Consider the following 21,758-nt stretch of genomic DNA (forward strand, 5'->3'; position numbering starts at 1 on the left):
TTTTGACATGTTTAAAATGGGGGTTTTGAAAATAATGCAGCAGCAGGAAGTGGAAGAAGAAAGAAATGTATGGAAAACTACTTAGGAAAAAAATGGAAGAATACTGGGGAGCAATAAAGTAGGCCTGATTAGGAATAAGCCCCTCAAGGGCAAAGGCCATGTTTCATTCCCAGACCTAAGAGACACATAGATATCAACAAACCTGGATCACAAGATTATCGGTAGGGAAAATGCTCATCCAGCAATAAACTGTGACATGTCTTTGCACATTTAATACTCAAATACCAAACCTCAGTACATTTTAAAAATTAAAACCACCTGATATATCTTTGCACATTTAATCCTCAAAATACCATACTACAGTACATTTAAAATTTTTAAACACCACCAACATTGAACGTTAGTAACACTGCATTAAAAAGGTTTGAAAATCACTAAATGGAGTTAACTTAAGGGTATAAAACAACAGAGATGGAGATAGCTACTATTACCACTAGACTTAGGCAAATGTTACTTAAAAATTAAAATAGGTGAGGACACTATTAAGTCACCAATAAAAGGTGACAATCAGTATATGGGACAACTAGAATGCAAAGCTAGGTCGAATGGACTATTTATTTTATGTTTATATTTATTCTGATGTCTATTTATTTTTGAAAAAGAGACAGAGTGTGAGTGGGGGAGGGGCAGAGAGAGGAAGACACAGAATCTGAAGCAGGCTCCAGGCTCTGAGCTGTCAGCACAGAGCCTGATGCAGGGCTTGAACTCATGGACCATGAGACCATGACCTGAGCCAAAGTTGGACACTTAACTGTGACACCCAGGTGCCCCTCCAAAGAACTATTTTCACTTTACTGTCAAAATTACGTTAAGAAGACTCCCCTAAAAGTACATCTGAGAACTCTCGGATAAAAGGGAAAATAAGGAGGAAGATTAGTCTTATCGCTAACAGAGATGTGAGAGTCTCAAGAGGGTTTAAATTTTAAAGTGAGAACATATCTGATCATAATTTTCATTAAAAGTTTTGGTGTGATAATCTTTTATAGAAACAATAAGTACAATCTTTAAGAAACATATCTGTATGTTGGTTTTCTCCCTGGAGGTGTTGGGAGTCCACATTAATGAGCAAGGTGTCCATATGTAGGATGGTGAGGAAGCCCAGAGTGAGGTACTAGATAGAAGTCAAGCAGAATGGTGACATCCTCAGTATGAACTATCTGAGGAGCCTAGAGTGAGGAATGCATCTTGGCACAAGAAATCAGAGCCTAAGAAGAGTGAAAATGATATTCACAGGAGAGAAAGCAGCAGTGGCAACAGAAATTTGGCTACATTTTGGTGACTGATCCCAAGGATATTGGGAATCAGGTTTCTCCTTGTAAGAGAAGAGAGTTATAAATTTGGAAAGGGAGAAAACAAGAACAAATGCTAGAAAACAAACACGTTTTGAAATTGGAAAAATTGGTATCAGCTCATGGTTTTCTATATACAGACACAGAAATATATACATCACCCAAATCTAGGTTTTCTAAATACCTTTCACTGAAAGAAACCACTCCTTGGAGAAACAGCTGATTCTATGGCTACAGCAGGGAAAGTATGTACAAGGTGAACCTGGGACATTTTCTTGCATCAAACGGTAAGGAAGTGCTCAAAGCAAGTCAAAACACAGAAACTAGCTGGAAGGGGCTTTCAGTAGCCAAACTGGGACATTTTGAGAATAAATAGCAAATGTGATAAAGATTTATAAAGTTTCAAAATACTTCTCCACAAAATACTTATTAATTACTAAGAGAAGGGGGGAAAAACTTTAGTGAAGAAGCTTGGGAGAATTCATCTAACTCAAGTGATCAAAGTGTACATCATCAGCGATGGCACAAACTGAAATCATATGCCATAGGATAGGATGCAATGAGAACACACAACATCATTACTGAGACACTCTTGCCAAAAAACACAATTTGAATCCAACCATGAGGAAATATCAGGCAAATCTAAATCGAGGGACATCTAACAACAAAACTAACCTGTAATCTCTTGAAGTGTCAAGGTCATGAAAATCAAGAAAAATCTGAGGGATTGTTCTAAGTTGAAGGAGTATAAAAAGACATTACAATTAAATGCAATACAGAATTCTGAACTGGAGCCTCCTGTTTACAAATGAAATTACTGTGGAAACTGACAAAACCTGAGCAAGGTCTGAGAGTTAGATTGTAGTAATATAGTGATGTTAATCTCCTTATTTTGATATATTTTATGTAAAAAAAAGTCTTTATCTTTGGGGTGATGAGAAGGCATTGGCAGCTTACTCTCAAATGGCTAAAGGTTTTAAAAAACTTCTTTGTATTGTACTTGGGACTTAAGCAGGATGGGTGTCTGCAACTTATTCTCAAATGGTTCAGAGGAAGAAAGTTCTTTGTATTCTACTTGGAACTTTTCTGAAAAGTTTGAAATTGTTTTAAAAAAAGAAAAAGATTATCTACAATATTCATTTATAGTACCTAAAACTAGCATATAAGTAAAATGGTACTCCCTCCAAATGAAGAATATGTGTTTGCACCTCTTCTTATTGTAAGTAAAGACTCTGCTTTATTATTTATGGGATTCTCAATGACCCACTATATATACCCACTGTCGAATACAGTAACCACTATTTTGTTCCTCGGTCCCACTGGCCATATTTCAAATTTCAACATTTCAAATGCTCAACAGCCACATTAGCTACTGTATTGGCAGCAGACACACAGTATTTCTATCATCACAGAAAAGTCTACTACTAGACAGCACTGACCTAGAGTTTGAGAGGCCAACTAATATAATGAGTAACTAAAGGCCCAAGAGTCAGATGGAGTGGAGTATTTCTTAGCAAGTCATTAAACTTCTCTAGAGCTTCAGACTCCTTTCTGTAAAATGGATTAATACACCCAACATTTCAAGGCTACTGAAAAGATCAAACGAAAATTTATGTAAAATGTCTAAAACAGAGTGATTGGCACATAGCAAATATTTTACAAACATTAGGTCTCTTCTGTAATGTGGGCAGATAATTTCTTAACCTTTGATATCAGTACTTTTACATCTAGTTAAGCAATTACAGGAGCATCAGTTTGAAAATAAGAAGCTTACTATCCGGCTTATTAAAAAGGCCAATGAGCTTCATATTGGTAAATTCAATGAAAAATCTTAAGCTCTTACATTACTCAACTCTCATCAACACTTGACCCTACTGATTACTCTCCCCTTGAAATACTCTCTTCCTTTGGTTTCTACAATACCACACTCAACTCATACTTATTTGACCTTCACAGTATTCTTTGGGAGCTTACATTCCTTCCTCAAACTTTTTATATTAGGGGCCACTGTGATTCCATTCTAGTTATATTCCCTCCCTTAGACAATTAATTCCACCTATAGTTTCAACTACTTATATAAATGACTTCAATTTTCTATTTCCAGCTGATACCTCTCTTCTGAAATTTAGAACCATATTATCTAACTGCCTATAAAAATTTCCACCAGAGGTTCCTTAAATACAGTATGTCAGAATCAAAAGAACCTTGGTCCTTATGTGGTATCACCTTCCACCCAGCTGTTTACCTCTGAAATTTCTATCTCCCTCACTTTGGATCCATCAACAGAGGGCTGGTGACTACAAATTTCATTCACTTTTGCCCACCTCCAAATCAAGCTATCCTCATCTCTTCTGGACACTACTATAAGAGTCTTAACTAATTTTCCCACATCCACTCTTGCTGCTTCTCCTCCCTTTCAAAACCCATCACCATAATCATAATTCTGCTTTCTGTAACTACCAAAAATAAGTATAATTTGGCTTCTGAAAGACAGCATTTTAAACAGTAAGATAGTTATACCACTCTACCCTTAGCAAAGTATTCTTAGTTCCTTCTATACCCTGATAAATCAGTTCCAAGGTCACATTCTGTCATCCTCTACTTTAAAAATATGTCCCCTGATCTGAACGTAAATCATGGATAAAAGTAACTTAGCAGTTTATGCAAAAGACTGCATAAAGTTTCAAACCACAATTACTATTTTTATTGCTTTAATGTCTCCAGCTGAAAGCAGGTTAATCTATTAAATATTTACTAAGCACCTACTATGTGCCAGGCATTGTTCAGGTGTTTGGGGACAAAACAATGACCCAAAGTGACAAATCCCCTATTCTCACAGAACTTGCATTAAAGCGAAGAAGAAATACAATAAATTTAAGATAATAAATTATACAGTATATTAGAAATTGATAAATGCTATGGAGAAAATCTGGCTTAAAAAGTGGTAGGAAACATGGGAAGGTCTGCTGTCTTACAGAGTAGTCAGAGAAAACTCTCAGTAGCATAGTGGAAGGTGACTGGACAAAGTGAGGTAATCAAATCAGAGAGGAAGAGGAGACGCGAAACACTCAGAGCCTGGTAGACCATAAGTACTATGCATTTTACTATGACTGAGAAGGGAAGCCATTTGAAAAGAGAAGTGACATGATTTGACAAGTTTCATCAGGATCACTCTGGCTGTTGAGTGTTAAACATCATAGGTAAACAGAAGTCATAGTGAGACTTTTTCGGAAACTATTTTGCAAGTGAGAGATGATGGTGTTGTTTTTATATTTGTAAAACTTTATGTACCTAAGTACTAGAAAGAACAAAGTCACAACTTTAAAAAAAGACAACAATGACAACACAAAAATGAATCTTGGGAACACCAAGATTTTAACTCTGAGCTCTACTCAGTACTAATACCAGTTAGTACAATTCAGATGCAAGATAAGGTGCAAAGCTATTCATTTATTCTTTCGGACAGAGACCATAATTAACAATTTAGGTTTTGAGCCTCTTTATTTCACTGCACTAGGTAAGTCAAGATCCAATCTACATCACTAAAACACCAGGATAGATGGTGGCAGAGCTTCCTAATGGGAAGTTCCAATGAAAATTATTCTAAGGTTGACTCTTTTTATTACCTCTACATATGCCAGTCTCTTTAGTTAGGTTTTACAACCACCTCTCACTGGTGTACCTAAAAAGTTCAGTAATAAGTCAATGAGTAGTATGATACTGTACTCTCCTCCTACTAAAACATGCTACTAATGGTGGATCAACAACATCATGTAACTGCACTGTTTCATCCTATCTCTAGTTAATAGCACAGCTTTTCAGGAAAAATGCCTAGCCACACTGCCTCGTGCCCAAAAAATAATGCGGAAGCTGAGTGACCCCTGAAAAATTTCGATTTTAACTCATGGACTCCAATGAACAGCACATAAAGATGTACCCCAAAAATCACCCTTAAGATTTTCTCCATGACACGTTTCAGGCAGCATATTTACAAACAATTTTCTATTCTTTTCTACAGTTTTATACCCTCATGACATACTGAACAATGTTTTTGCAGTGTGAGTACACAAGGAGTAAGCAAACGACCAAATCTTAGCCCACCAAAAATCTTAAAATGTACTCAAATTCTCTGGTAAAAAGGTCACCATCTGAAGTAAAACTGAATGATTATAAACATATTTGCAAGCACTGAAAAATATTACAATGAAAAAGCGGCAGCTACAGTAAGAATTACAAATTTGAAAACCCATGTTGCATAAATACAATATGAAGTAGATTCAGATTATCCTTAAGAGAATAAAACAAAAAAAATCCAAAGACAATTTCAAAATTTCATCTGCCCAATAAAACAACAAAAAAATAAAAGTCCCACAAGCTTTTTACTGCAGCTCTTAACCAATAGCAAAGAGGTGAGATGATTAAGCTAACTGCCAAAGAAATAGGAAGGAGAAAGCAATGGTCTGGAAAGAGACTTGATTCTTATCAAAATTTTAATACAATTACCAATAAAATTCAAAAACAGCAATTATTTAAGAATGTTTTGCCTTCAATATTCTGCTGAGGTAAGTAGTCCTATGCTTGGGTTAACTTTTAAAATGAAAATTACATCTATTAATATGCTTTTTCCGTAATTCAATGAAAATTCACAAATTGGGAAAATTTAACATCACCATCTACCAGCCAAACATTAAAAACTTTTCGACCAGTTTTGCTTAAATATCTCAGTTCACTGTTGGTATGATAAAAGATGTTAATTAAAACGTAATCCAATATTAATGATAATCACTCAACTCGTAGACGCTGTCAGAAATACGCTACAGAAACACGCTGGGGGTATTTTACAATTCACAACATTTGAATCTCTGAGTGTTTTCATCAACTACTTAAACCAGGTGTTTACTTTTAAAACAATTTTCAAAATGCATATGGGTGCGAAGATAGCCAGCAATCTGTAAGAAACGTCTTTGATGGTTCAAAATTCCTAGGTGAGACGAGGAGCGACTCATTAAGCTAAGTTTAGATCCGGCCCTTTTGTGGTCAGCCCAGGAAAAGGGTTTAAAAATTGTGGGGGGGGGGGGGGGAGAACAGTTCGAAATTCAGGACGTGGGGTAAATGCCGATGCCTAGCAGCACCGGCTCTTCCCTATTCGCGCACTGAGAGGTCACGACGTAGTAAAGTTTGGTTTCACAAGCGGGCTTGGACACTATTGACAAAAGCAAAGTCTTCCAAGTAAAGCGAACTTGGGGGTCGGAGAGCGCCCGGAAGCCCAGCCAGACACGTTTCCACCGCAGGGAGGGGGTGCCTGTGTGGCGACTCGGTCGTGGAACCTCTAGCCTCAACACCCCCCCACCACCACCGCCACCACCGGACCCCGCACCCGGCAGGGGACAAGCTTCGCCGGCTGAAGCGGCGGGGAGGCGGGTAGGCCACAAGGAGGAAATGGGACAGAGTGTGGACTGTGAGGCGGCGGCGGCCGAAGCGGGGCCTCCCTCGCGGGGTAGCGAGAAGGAAGGGGGGCCCTCCCCGCCGCAGCTTCCCCTGCCTCGAGAGGCAGCTCCAACTTTCCTCCAAGCGCAGGACGCCGCCTGGGCCGCGCGCGATTCCGAAACTTTGTCCGCCCTCCTGTCGCCCCGGGCCCGCTCCTCCGCTCTGCGCCGCCCCGTAACAGCCCCCACTTCGCCCGGACAGCCGCCTGAGCCCATCCGCCCCCGGGGTCGGCCCGTGTTTACCTCAGGCCGAGGTCGAGGCGCTTGCTCTGGCGGCGGCGGCGGCCCCACTGCAGGTCCCTAGGTCCCCGTCACGACGCCAAGTTCCCCAACATGGACTCCTTCGTCCGCTTTGAGTTGTTCCGGGGGCCGCTGGAGCGCCGGCTCTACCGGCCGGGTCGGGAGGTGGCAGCGGAGCAAGGAGCGGACCCGGGCTGCGCTGCTCCGCGCGACTTGCGCCACCGCTGCTCCCCCTCCCCCCGCCTTGTCTGGCCTCCTCCCTCCCCTCCCCGCGCGTGCCCTCCCCCTTTCTCCCCCTTCGCTCCGCTCCGCTCAGCCGCGCCGCCACATGTCGGCGCGCTACGGTGACGACGGCGGCAGCAGCACCCGCAGCCCTCTCCCTACTCGCTTGTTGGGCCCTGCGCGTACCGCTGCAGCGCTCAACCGGACCACTGGGGGGCGCTGGCAAACCACCCTTAGCGTCGAGTAACGTGGCGGGCGGAGTGACGTCACGCGGCCTGAGAGCGGGAGGGAGGACGGCAGCGAGTGGCGCGGGCTTCTGGGAAACGTCTTCCGCAGGCTGTCATCCTCCCACTCGGCGGACTCTGCGCAGGCGCAGTGTGTAAGGCGCTCGAGTTGGCGCTGCTTTGGCGGCGCAGTCGGCTAAGACGCCGTGGACAATGAAGGAAGCCCTTGGGGACCTGGACGTGAGATGGTTTGCGTGGCTTTTGCTACCCTATCTTTATGGTAATCTGATATTGAAGAATGCTATTATGTTGTTTGGCGGTGGATTGAGTTTTCACCCAGCACCGTTGCCCACCTAAAATACACCCTACAGGGAGGTTGAAGTGTCCCTAATTTGTAAACCCAAACTCTTTTTTCTTCCTGGCGGGCATTTAAAAAATGCCTAGGGGAAAGGTTCTCCCTGTGGCTCATCGAGCCTAGGATATCCCCTTATCTTAATTCCCACAACGAAAAATTAAAAACTTGATTGTGATTAGAGGACCTCCACTTTGTGGTCAGACAATGACGTGATCATTCAATAATTTGTCGGGACCTGCGACGTGGAACATGTGTGCCTTGTTTATTTCCCGTCGGGTCGTTAGATCTTTGGTTTTACCTCAGAAACACCTTTACACTTTTCCAAAGCCACTGACTTCAACCTCGTAGTTTGGCGTACAGTTTCTGCACGCCCCTGACTGCTCTTCCCGCGCCGGCATCCACCCCTCTTCTTCCAGGTGGCCCTTCCAGTCCGGGGCCCCCGCCGTCGTCCAGCTAACAGCTCCCGCGGGAGGCGGCCAACATGGTTTACCCCAGGTCCCAGTCACATCCAGCCTTGCGGCTCGCATCTTTCCCTGCTGCCAGCCCCCTTCCCTTTCTGTGAGCAGTGCGCTTCCCTAACCACGCCAAGCCTTGCCCAGAATGACAATCCTCCCCGCTTTCTCGATGCCCCGCCGGCTGGCCACTTCGCCGCCCTCGCCCAAACCAGGCCAGTTGCCGTGTCCTCCCCACCCCCCAGCTCCCCGTACTGTGAGGTCGCTTCTATGGCACCGTCATCCTATGCATCGTGTTCGGTCTGCTCCGTGTCTGCCCCACACTGCCAATGTCTTACCATTTTCACAACAACAGCTCCTGGCACAGTGCCTGTCACTCGGTAAGAACTTGGTAAATATTGCTGGAGGAATATATGAATAGCAGCCTTGTGTCTGTTTCAAAGTCTTTGGAGTTTTACAATGATACAAGGTTTGGGGATTTTGATGGGCTTCGCTGTTTGAAAAATTTGAGGGAACCATGATCTAGAGGAGTTAAAATGGTTTTTTCTGATGGTAGAACAAAATTTTTATCAAACGCCTTTCCCTGTCACTATTCTACAAGCACTGTAATGAGCCATCCAACAGAATTAGGGTGTAGCTTTGTCACGTACACATGCACATCTTCAACCGAGAGAATGCGACCCCCCCCCCCCCCAGGAGTGTAACTTCAGATGGAGACTAATGGGGCAACATTCTTCTGTAGGTATTTTGTGAAAATATATTTATTTGTTAAGAAAGTGTTCGTCCTTAAGTTTAATTAAAGGTTGAATGATAATATCTGCCAATAGAAAACTATAAAAAAAACAATAGCACTATACCATTTCAGCAAAACTAAGCAATATGAATTGGGTTTTTTTTTCCCCTCCTGGGGCCATTTCCTCTTTATCATTTTATTTTCATCATGATAAGTGTACTCATTAATCCCTACCCACCTCCCCTCTGGTAACAATCAGTGCTCTATACTTAAGAGTCTGTTTCTTGGTTTGTCTCTTTCTCTATGCTCTTTTGTTTTGTGTCTTAAATTCTACATTTGAATGATATCAAATGGTCTCTGTCTTTCTCTGACTTATTTCATTCTTTTTTATGGTTGAATAATATTCCGTCGTACATATATATACCACATTTTCTTTATCCACTCATCCAGCAGTGGACACTTAGGCTACTTCCATAGTTTGGCAATGGTAATGATGCTGCAGTAAACATAGGGGTGCATTTATCCCTTTAAATTAGTGGTTTTGTATTTTGGGGGTAAATACCCAGTAGTGCAATTCCTGGATCGTAGGGTAGTTCCATTTTTAATTTTTTGAGTAAGCGCCATACTGAACAACATGAATCTTTTGATCTATTTATTCTCTAGCAGATAATTAATTTCCACTTTTTTACAGTTGGCTTCAGGTATTATGTAAGCATGTTTTAAGAGAAAAATGCTCTTAATGCTAATGCACGAGTGGTTTCTACTTTCATGTGCAAACGGAAAAGAGGGTGGTTGTTTGTAATAGGCCATCTCTTGCCTCCCCAGGGAGAAGACTATGTGTATTTCTGTACATGCAGCATCCTCCTAATTATGTTTGCATGTGACAATTTGTTACTCTCTCTGTGGTTCCAATACTTTTTATTTATGATATAATAAAGAGATATGGAGTTTTAAATAAATGATAAACTGTAAAATGCAAGAGTAAAGATTGATATACCAACCATCACTGTCAACATTTAAAATTCGATTATAACCATAAATTACACAAATGATACGCATCATAAAACAACCTTCAACTGAATGCCCAAATGGCTTGTTGTATTTTACCTGGCACTTAAAATATCAAACATGTCCCACAGCAACAGAAACCCATACTGGCATCTTTAAAAATAAAGGGTAATCAGTGTATTGATTTTGACAGAGCATTACCAGAGATAACTGCTATAATTAATTTTACTACTATAAGTTGAATGCAAAATAAAATTGAAATTAAGAAGTAGAATCACTGTGTAAAGACACTGAGTTAAGATGGAAACATGACTCCAATATGGACTCTCACTTGATACCTTTGCAGTTTTGAACAAATTGCCTAAGTTTTTTGGTCCTCAATTTTCATATCTATTACAGTGGAAATTTTTATTTTAATGATCTCTGTGGCATTTTTATAACAGGAGTGTTTGAATTCCAAGGGTGTATGGTTTAAGATTCTTATAAGGAAAAAAAATACATATATATATATATACACACACACACACACACACAGTATCTTTGTAGGGAATGAAAAATACATGCCATGGGGAAAAGTTAGTTTACAGGAATAAAAAAAAAAGGGGGGGCAAACGGTTTATCCCTGTTTTCACAACTGTGAAGAATTTTAATCAAAATGATACTGATTACCCATTTTCTATGTGGAATTAAATTTATTTCAGCACTAATCAATTGGGCATCTACTATGTCAGAGGTGCTGTGAGGTGGTTATAGAATGAATGGCCAGTGTCTCAGATATAGTTTAGTGGGTACAGATAAGACAAGTACAAAAACAAACTAAGAAACAATATAAGTGTCATAAAAAGAATAAAAACAAAAGGGCTGGGTGGGAAAAGGAGTGTCAAATGAGGGAGAGAATACAAAAAGGACCAAGGACAATTTCATAGAAGACCAAATCTGAGCAAAAACATAGGTATTATTCCATATTGAAAAGTCCAGTTTCTCTCAGGTTGGTCTCCCATTCCCCACAGCACCTCTTACCATTTTTTGCGACTCCCCTCAAGTCTCAACCTCATAGTCACTGCCGCGGAGCCCCTCAACCCTGAGCCCAACAAAAGATCTCACCATAGCCTTTAACTTCCTCACCTTCTTTCCCTATCCCTACAAAATCTGTCTCTAACTGTCCACATTCACGCACACTTGTTTTCCTCCACCACAGAGGAAGTGCTAGGTGTTGCTTAATGCTTGGCCTTCTACTTGTGTTGTAGATCTGTTTTTCCCAGACTCTGGGATTTATAGACCATTAACATTCCTAACAGTTTAGGAACCGACACAGACAGGGCTGCTAACTTTTTAATCTTGATGAATAACAGTATACATTTTCAAAGTCCTCCCATCTCTTATCACCCGGATTTCTTTTTTAAAACATGCACTTTCAACACTAAAGAACTAAATTTTTATTAACTGTGCTGTTTATTTGCATTTCCCCGTGGAACAGTGAAGCTATCACAGTCTTGGTACTCTCGGGACTCTGCTCTGAAATGGATCCTCTCCATCCCCTCAGGGCCCACGCTATGGGTTACTCTGTCTTCAATATTTTCAATCTCTTCTTTACCGGAGATTAACTTCTCTTTCTTCTCTCTAAATCTAAAAATGGTTTATATCTAAGACTACTTCCTCATTTCACTTTCTACTCATTTAAAAGGTAATAAGCATTCATTTTAACAATTCAGACAACACAGAAGTATAACAGTATATTCAGAAGCAAATAAAGAAAAGGATAGTTTTCCTCTCCCCATCCCAATCCTAGATAAAATCAGTGTTAAAAGATTAATGATTTGGGGCACCTGGATGACTCTTAGTTTTGGCTCAGGTCATGATCTCATGGTTCAATTCATGGGATCAAGCCCCACATGAGGCTCTGCTCTGACACCGTGGAGCCTGCTTGGGATTCTTTCTCTCCCTCTCTCTCTGCCCTAGCCCCGCATTTTCTCTCACAAAATAAATAAATAAACTTAAAAATATTGTTTCTCTCCATACTTTTCCCAATGGTTATAGAAACACATACAAATAAAAGTTTTGGTTTTTATAAATAATGAATCAACATTTTTCTGCACCTTTTTCTTACTGAAGAGTTTATCATGGGCACTCTGATCTACCTCATTCTTTTAACTAGCTGCACAATAAACAATGTGCCATAATTTTTTAAGCCATTCCTTTATTAGTAGATAATGTAGATTTGTCCAGATTTTGTACCATTATAAACAATGATAGAATGAGTATCCTTATATGTGTATCTCTTTTAAACTGTGCAGTTTCTTTCTGCAGAATCAAATCCTTAAAGCGAGATTGTTGAGACAAAAGATATGTGCACATTTTGATAGATACTGCCTGTAGAGGTTATATATGCATTTTGTTTGCTTGTTTTGACACCCAGTATCCATCTCCCCTTTTTCTGGTAACAGCACCTCATTATCTTTAGATGAATTAATCTTCCTCTATTAATCTGTGGATTTACAAATGGCATGGACTCCTCCATTGGCTTCTCTATTTGGTCACTAAGAGTATAATATCACACTTTATAGGTATAATATTCTACATTTCAGGGATGGGCACATGACTCCATTCAGGCCAATAAGAATTAGATTAGGGACTTTTCTTCTCTGCTATATTGTTGCTATAAGTATATAAGCTCTATTTGTGAAAAGAGACCTGTACTGAAAATGATTTTCACTCAGAGGAAGACAGAACTAAGACATGGAAAGAAACTAGATTCTAATGATAACATTCAAGTAGATTCCATCTAGCTATGTCTAGATTTTCAGTTATGTGACTCTGTAAATAACTTTTGCAGGGGGTGAGTTGGGTTTTCTGTTACTTGGGACCAAAGATGTCTCGAGTGAGACACTGCCAGATTACCTCTAGAATTACTGCAGTTCACATGCCAATCAAAAGGTAAAAGAATGTCTATTTATCCATCTCTTGCCAGGACTGAAGCATGAATCTTAAACGTTTGTCAATGTAATGTGCATTAAATGCTATCTTACTGTTACTTCAATTAGTGTTTCCCTGAGTACTGATAGGGCTGAACTTTTTTTCATGTATTTTTGGGTTGTGCGTATAGCCTTTGTATGTTTTCATACTATTTGTCTTCATCTTTTTCTGGTCTTTTTATAGGATTTTTTTTGTCAGAGCTCTTAACCCTTGGTGTTCCATATATGTATATGTGTTCCAATAGGTACTATTTTTTATCATAATCATCTTTTGACTTTGTTCATGGTGGCTTTTGTCATAAGAAAGTCATAATTTTTATACTGTCAAACTCGTCCATTCACTCTTAAACCCACAACAATTAGGCTTATGTCACCACCACTCCATTGAAACTGCTCCTCAAAAAAGTCACCAGTGACCTCATACTTACAAGGTGCAACAAACTATAGTCCTTAGCAAGCAGTTGTTATCTTGTATTGACTGCCTAGTGTGTACCAGGCTCTGTGCTAGGCATAGGTGGTATAAATAAGATACTGTTCTTGCCCTTAAAGACTTGACAATTTACTGCAGCAGTCAAGCAAATGAAATATTTCAATATGTAATTGATGCTGATGTTGAGTTTGTGTTATGGGCTGAATTGTGTCCCCCCAAAGTTCATGTATTTAAGTCCTAATCCCTAGCACTTCAGAATGTAATTGTATTTGGAGACAAGGTCTTTAAAGAGGTGATTAAGTTAAAATAAGGTCCTTAGGGTAGGCCCTAATCCAATATTACTGGTTGCTTATAACAAGAGGAGATTAGGACATAGAGATGTATGCATGCAGAGGGAAAACCCTGCAAAGGCAGGAGAAGATGGTCATCTAAGCTAAGGAGAAAGGCCAATGTCTTAATCTCAGACTTCTAGCCTCTAGAACTGTGAGAAAATAGATTTCTCTACTTTAAGCACTCTGTGCTGTGGTACTTTGTTATGGCAGCCCTAACAAATGAATATATCTGTCTCCATAACATCCCTTCCATCCCTCCCCATCTGTGTGGTTGTAGAAGGCAAAGATTAAAACATACCAACAATTCCAAGAGTGAACTGATTATTTTAAAGCACTCAAGGTAATCCCATACCTCTTGCCAGTAAGTGGCTTAAGAAACCCAGCCTTTGACCAATTTGTGTCTCTGAACCTTGAATTGCTAGTGACTCTGAGAAAGATTTTTCCTTATTCTTTAAATAAAGCTACTAAAAGCCTGTTCTCTTTCCATTTGGAATGTAAGGGCTGAGAATATAAACCCTGGAATTACTGCAGCTACTGTCAATGTGAACAAAGCTAGCTCTAGAATAATGCTGATTTTGTGGAAGGCAGAACAGAGAAATGGAGCAAAACTGGGTCCTTGACATCATTAATCCACTGAATCAAATCAATCCTGATACCTGTGCAGTTATGTGAGCCAATAAATCCCCTTTTTATTTAATAAATTTTGATTTTTTACAAAAGGTCTTAACAGTTATAAGGTACATAGGGAAGGGGAACTTCTCACAGGTCACATTCCCTAGGAAATACACTTTGAGATGAAGGCTCAGGGACAGAAATTTCATTGGGGAGTGCTCTTGGGATCCACTTGTGGAAAGAGTAAAGGAAGTAAGATTGAACAGAGGAAGAAGTTGTGTTGTGATGCAATCCAGCAAAGACCTCAGCCTTTCTTTTTTTTTTTTTAATTTTTTTTTTCAACGTTTTTTATTTATTTTGGGGACAGAGAGAGACAGAGCATGAACGGGGGAGGGGCAGAGAGAGAGGGAGACACAGAATCGGAAACAGGCTCCGAGCCATCAGCCCAGAGCCTGACGCGGGGCTCGAACTCACGGACCGCGAGATCGTGACCTGGCTGAAGTCGGACGCTTAAGCGACTGCGCCACCCAGGCGCCCCGACCTCAGCCTTTCTACAGAGAGCTCTGAGGACTTTATGCTTACCTCAGTGACCAGTCATTTTGTCTGAGCCCAGAAAAGTAATCTTCTTGAGCTTACTTGAACTTGAAGTAAATTCTGAAGTAGGATTCAGTTGAAATCTATCATCCTCCAATACTTCTAGAAGCTGGTGGAATGATTTCAGTCCTGGATGGGGAGATCTCTGCAGTGTACCATGATATCCATGACCATCAACCTGTTTATATATATAATACATTCTAGGAGAATCTCTTCCAAAGTTCTATCAGATCTCTTTTCCTGGAGAAATTTATTAGAAAAAGCATTGGTGAGATTAATTACAGCCCTTAAAGCTGTTCTTGGGGCCATAATTGAGGCTGATCATCTCCTGTCTCTGCCACCCATTCTAGATTCCCCTCACCCTCTGCTTGTCAAGGTAGCTTATTTAGTGCAATGACCTAGACCCTCTTCCCTCAGAGGACTTAGCCATTGATCACCAAGTCCTTCTCAAGTTGTGGCTGTTGCACTTATCCATGTACTACCTAAGTTGATCAAGTGGAAACCAAGATACCCAAATGGATTACCTGAGTATGAAATGTATTCTTTCCTGTCTCTATTGCATAACAGCTGTCCTACTGAAGATCAAGTTCAATTATACTCTCCTGCTGGTTTCTTGGAATGAAGATCCTAAAGTGACCAGGAGTAGCTGGGGTTTAATGGGACTTTTCCTGAGGTTGCCAAAACCTCTAACCACTGTGGAAAGAAGGTTAAAAATCCCGCAAATGAATCTCTGGTAATCAGTGTACAGAAATATTCCTACTTGCATGCTACAGCTACTGCACCCATGTATTCTCCATATTGGGAACCCTGAACCATATAATGAATATCAATTTAGAGTTTACCTTGAGTCCTGGAGGATGATGTCCCTCCTCACAAGGTATCCTTTGCAAGCTAGCACCTCAGCTGAATCTTCCACGGGTCATTCCAGTGCTCTATGAGTCTAGCAGTTTGTCTAGATGGTATAGTTATGAAAAGATCAGTGGATCCCATATACGCACTGCTATACCAATGCCCTGGTCATTGGACCAAACACTTTAAATTCTCAGTAGTACTAGCTAAGACACTTCAGCAATAGGTCTAACTTGGAATATGTTTATATTCCAGTCAAGATAGATTGATACTACTACCAGGGTGGAACAAGTCCAGTGTAGACAACTTGCCACCAAGTACCTGGTAGGTCTTCTAAAGGGATGGTGCCATATTGTGGGCCAAGTATTGATTGGTCTTTGTTGCTGGAAAGTCAGATATTTGACAGTGACAGTAGATAGATAAGCCTTGGTAAGTGGGAGCCCACGCTATTGGGCCCATGTATAATCTCCATTCCTGTCTCCATTCTTATTGTGTGCCTGTTGTACCAATACTGGTGTAACTAATGGCAGAGACTCAGTGATGTTATCTGGACAAGTTATTGTTTCTTGTTGTTGTTTAGTCCCTCTTCTGTAATGGATGCTCTCTGTTGGGCATTAACATGTGAAACAAAAATCTTCACATCTCATATCCACTTTTATAGATTCATCCGTACGCCTCTTTCCCAGATCCCTTTATCTCTTGTCTTTCTCCCCACAGACTCTGACCAAGCAGACAAGCCTTTTGCCAGCACCCATAACTTTCTACTCAAAGTAAACTATCAGATGCACAAGTCAAAACTCTGCCCACTTAAAGGTATTCTCCTCTCTGCTGTTTTCAGGGCCACTCCTAAGTGGCTGCCTGTGGCACTTGGACATTGGGATGGCCACATTTAGGTCCCCTACATCCTAGGGTACCAATGGAAGAAATGAAGGCCAAGCCAAGCATGAGAAATCATCTTTATTGGACCCAAACCAGGAGTTCATAGGTCTTGAGGACCTCTTTGTATTTGTCAGTTGTGTTCTCTATATTCTTCTTGGCCTGTTTCTCCTGCCTCATGAATTACCACTTTTTTCTATAATGAGTCTTGGCCTTCTCCTTTCTCTTCTCCTCTAGGGTGGCTATCATGGCCTGTACTTCCAGGAGAACTTGCAAGCCAGGTGCCTCAGGTAGGCAAACTTCTGAGTGGGCTTCAGATGCACAACCTTAGGCAGTAAAAACCACCATCCACTTTTTCTTATGAGGTAGGGGTGATGGGGCCAGGAGTGGGATCCTGTTAAATACCCTGAGGCAGTCCAGGGTGGCTGGACCTTACTTGACCTTGAGCAGCAAAATGCCTTGTACCGTTCTTTCAACAGATGTAGCTAGGGGACTGGAAGAGGTAGGGCCCACAGGATGAATTGGTGTTCATGCATTTGTGGAAGAAGACCAAGTATTGCAACTTGTTTCTGCAGAAATTGCCAGAAATATGGATGCCCTCACAGTGCATGACCACCAACCTCCTGCCTGGAAGTCTTAGCCATCAGGCTCACTTGACAACACAGGAGATGGCCTTGGCTATCCATGTACCACGACTAGCCCCAACACCATCTTTGGCAGCTGCCTGGGAAAGGCCAGTAACTATTCAATGAAAGATAGTTAAGACTCCAGGGGTGCCTGGGTGGCTCGATCAGTTGAGCATCCAACTCCTGATCTCAGTTCATGATCTCATGGTTTCTGGGTTCAAGCCCCATGCTGGGCTCTGTGGTGAGTGGAGCCTGCTTGGGATTCTCTTTCTCTCCCTCTCTCTCTCTGCCCCTCTGGTCATGTGTGCTCACTCTTTCTCTGTCTCTCTCTCTCCTTCTCAAAGTAAATAAAAGATAAACTTAAAAAAAAAAAAAAGCATTTAATTCTCCATTGCAGACAATAGGACCTCACTCCAGAAACCTAGGAATCTATGTTGTGATTCTCCCGTTGGGACTTGCCATAAACTTTTAAATTTATGTATAGACAAGAAAGTTCAAATATGCAAACACATAAAGAGAAAAGCAAAAACCCTTATAAATCTCATCATTAGAGACAATTCTTATCATCAACATCCTAGTGAGCATCTTTTTAGATCTTTTTCTATTTATTTACATAAATAAAACTACCTATGTAATTACTGTTGTGCAATCTGCTTTTGATTCAACTATGTCAGCAAATCTAGATATACATCCTTCCATTGTTTGGATATATCATAAATTGCTTAACTAGCTTGTTGTAGATAATGAGTTCTTAACTGGATGGTACTGCCCTCTAGAGTATGTTTCGTGTATAGAGTGTTTACATATTGAAATACATATTTTGTTACTAATTGCTTTCCTTTTATTTCTCTTTAATATTACAGTTAGTATATTTCGTTGTAGGTATCTATGACTTTCATTTTAGGACTATAAATGAAGTGTTAGCAAAAATATTTATTTTAAAAAGGGGACTGAGTTGGCTAGGGTTAAGCATTGTTTATAGATAGAGTATTTCCAATTTTTAATGTTACAAAGCATGCTGTAATGAACATCTATATGCCTTCATCCTTTGGAGTAGGTTTGCTACATTAAAGGGTACATATGTTTAAAATTTTGACACATTGCACTAATTTACCATACACCAACAGGAGATGAGAATGCCAGTTCCCTCATATACTACCCACCAACAGCAGTGTAATCCTGATGTCTGTAGAGGTTGCTCTTTTCATAAGGGCTATATAAAATTTTCTTAAAATTCATATTTTAAGGGCACCTGGGTGGCTCAGTTCGTTGAGCATCCATCTCTTGATTTCAACTCAGGTCATGATCTCACAGTTTGTGGGTTTGCGCTCCACATCAGGCTTTGAGCTGACTCAGAATGCTTAGAATTCTGTCTCTCCTCTCTCTGCCCCTCCCCAGCTCACTGGTGTGTGCGCTTTCAACCACTTTCTCTCTCAAAATAAATAAATAAACTTAATTAAAAAAAAAAACTCATATTTTATGGGGCCCCTGGGTGGCTCAGTCAGTTAAGCATCCGACTTCAGCTCAGGTCATGATCTTGCGGTTTGTGAGTTAGAGCCCCACGTGGGGCTCTGTGCTGTCAGCTTGGAGCCTGGAGCCCACTTCGGATTCTGTGTCTGTCTCTCTGCCCCTTTCCTGCTCGTTCTCTGTCTCTCTCTCTCAAAAATAAATAAACATTAAAAAAATTTTTTAACTCCTGTTTTACACTCTAGGATAAATCTAGAATCTTCCTCATGATTCTGAAAGTTGTAGGAACTTACTTTATTCCTAGTCACTTCTGGTTTTAATTTCTCACTTAACTAATTTCTCTTTCTCTTCTGTATTTGTTTGCTTGCTTGTTTGTTTGTTAGTAACAGCTATATTGGGATATACGCCACACAACATACAATTCACCCATTTAAAGTATACAATACAATATTTTTTGGTATATTCACAGAGTTATGCAAGCATCCCCACAATCAATGGGGATGATTGTGGGGATATTGGGGATGATTAAGCACATTGTTTTCATCACCCCCTTCCCCCAAATCCTATACCCACTAGCAGTCACTCCTCAGCTCTCCAGCCCCCCAGTCCCAATCCTTTAGACCTAGGCAACACATGTAACACTACTTCTTCTTTTGTTCTTTTAAATTTTATTTTGTGGAATAATATTCTGTCATATGGATATGGCACATTTTATTTATCTGTTCATCAATTGATGGGTATTTTGGTTGTATCCACTTTTTGGCTATTATGAATGATGCTGTTATGAATATTCATGTACAAGTTTTTATGTGAACATATGTTTTTACTCCTCTTGGGTAGATACTTATAAGTGGAATTGCTGGGTCCATATGGTAACTCTGTTTAACCATTTGAAGAACTGCCAAACTCTTTTCCAGAGAAGCTGTACCATTTTATATTCCCATCAGCAGTGTATGAGGATTCCAATTTCTCCACACACTCAACAATACTTGTAACTCTGTGCTTTTGATTACAGCTGTTCTATCGAGTGTGAATTTGTATCTCATTGTGATTTTAATTTGCCTTTCTTTGATAGCTAATGATGTTAAACATCTTTTCCTGTATTAATTTGTCTGTATATCTTTGGAGAAGTGTCCATTCAAATCATTTGCCTATTTTTAATTGGGCTATTTTTCTATTATTGAGTTGTGAGCTCTTTATATATTCTAGATACAAGTCCTTTATATTTTATCATATATTTGCTTTGTAAATATTTTTCCCACCCTATGAATTATCTTCACTTTCTTTTTTTATTATTTATTTGTTTTGAGAGGTGTGAAGGGGCAGAGAGGAAGGGAAAAAGAGAATCCTGAGCAGGCTCTGCACTGTAAGCATGGAGCCCGATGCAGGGCTCCATTCCATGAACCATGCAGTCATGACCTAAGCTGAGATCAAGAGCTAGACACTTAACTGACTGAGCCACCCAGGCATCCCTTATCTTTTATTTCTTGATGGTGTTCTTTGAAGAACAATTTTTTTTTTAATTTTGATGATGTCCAATTTATCTATTTTTTTCTTTTGTTGCTTGTGCTTTGCTGTCATATCTAATAAACCATTGACTAATCCAATATCACCAAGATATATACCTATATTTTCCTGTAAGAGTTTAATTGTTTTAGCTCATACATTTAGGGCTTTGATCCATTAATTTTTGCATGTATATGCATAAATTTTATGTATATGCACCTTCAATCTTTTGCATGTGGATATCCAGTTGTCCCAATATCATTTACTGAAAAGACTTCCTTTCTTCATTAAATTGTCATGGCTTCTGTGTTGAAAACCAATTGACCATAAATGTGCAGGTTTATTTCTGAACTCCTCGATTCTATTCCATTGATCTTTATGTCTGTCCTTATGCCAGTTGATCTTTTGTCTTGATTACAAATAGCTTTGTAGTAAGCTTTGAGGTTGGAAAGTATAGGTCTTTCCACTGTGTTCTTTTTCAAGATTCTTTCGGTTATTCTGGTTCTCTTGAATTTTCTTAAGAATTTTAGGATCAGCCTGTCAATTTCTGCAAAAAAGGCAGTTGGGATTTTGATAGTGATCAGGCTAAATCTATAGATCAGTTTGGGGACTATTGCCATTTTAACAGTATTAAGTTTTCCAGACCAGCACATGAGATGCCTTTCCATTTATTTAGATCTTTAATTTTTTTCAACAATGTTTTTATAGTTTACAGAGTATAGGTTTTGCCTTTTTTTTTTTTTGTTAAATTTATTACTATTATTTTTTTGGATGCTATTGAAAATGGAATTGTTCTCTTTCATTTTCGGTTTGTTCATTACAGGTATATAGAAATACAATTGATTTTTGTGTATTGATCGTGTATCCTGAAATTTTGCTGAAAACATGTATTAGTTCTAATAGTTTCTTAGTGGATTCCTTAGGATTTTCTGCATACAAGATCATGTCATCTATGAATAGAAATAGTTGTACTTCTTCCTTTCCAATTTGATGCCTTGTATTTCCTTTTCTTGTCTAATTGCCCTTGCTAGAATCTTCATGACACTCTTGAATAAAAGTGGTATGAGCTTACATCCTTGTCCTTGATCTTAGGAGGAAAGCATTCATTGTTTCATCATTAAGTATGATGTTAACTGTGGGTTTTCATAGAAGTTTTTTACATTGCTGAAGTTCCTTCTCTGTTTAGTTTGTTGACTACTTTTATCATGAAAGGGTGTTGGATTTTGTCAAATACTCTTTTTGAATTTATTGAGACAATCATGCCATTTTCTCCTTTATTCTAATGTTATGGTATATGAATTGACTTTTTGGATATTAACCACCTTGCATTTCTAGGATAAATCCATGTGATCAGGGTGTACAGTCCTTTTTTGTGTTGCTGGATTCGGTTTCCTAGTTTGCCTCTGTATTTTGCAGTTTATTCTT

General features: G+C 39.8%; 2 protein-coding genes and 1 pseudogene across 5 annotated transcripts in view; 1 reads left to right on the forward strand and 2 right to left on the reverse strand.

Annotated features, from left to right (window-relative positions):
• Window positions 1-7,167, reverse strand: part of SCAF11 (SR-related CTD associated factor 11) — a 73,214-nt gene extending 66,047 nt beyond the window's left edge. For all 4 annotated transcript variants that reach the window (XM_049627231.1, XM_049627230.1, XM_049627228.1 and 1 more), the window contains exon 1: window positions 7,079-7,167. The gene's annotated coding sequence lies outside the window, so the exon portion shown is untranslated. The remainder of the gene's footprint in view (window positions 1-7,078) is intronic.
• LOC125919837 (atherin-like) overlaps window positions 1,597-21,758 on the forward strand; it is a 132,344-nt gene continuing 112,182 nt past the window's right edge. The window contains exons 1-3 of the mRNA XM_049626674.1: window positions 1,597-1,636; window positions 3,081-3,161; window positions 6,541-7,801. Coding sequence (XP_049482631.1) covers window positions 1,597-1,636; window positions 3,081-3,161; window positions 6,541-7,139 — 720 coding nt within the window. The 3' untranslated portion in view covers window positions 7,140-7,801. The remainder of the gene's footprint in view (window positions 1,637-3,080; window positions 3,162-6,540; window positions 7,802-21,758) is intronic.
• On the reverse strand, window positions 16,816-17,510 carry LOC125919838 (60S ribosomal protein L13a-like; annotated as a pseudogene).

Source organism: Panthera uncia, chromosome B4 (genome assembly GCF_023721935.1).
Source record: "Panthera uncia isolate 11264 chromosome B4, Puncia_PCG_1.0, whole genome shotgun sequence".
Lineage (NCBI taxonomy): Eukaryota > Metazoa > Chordata > Mammalia > Carnivora > Felidae > Panthera > Panthera uncia.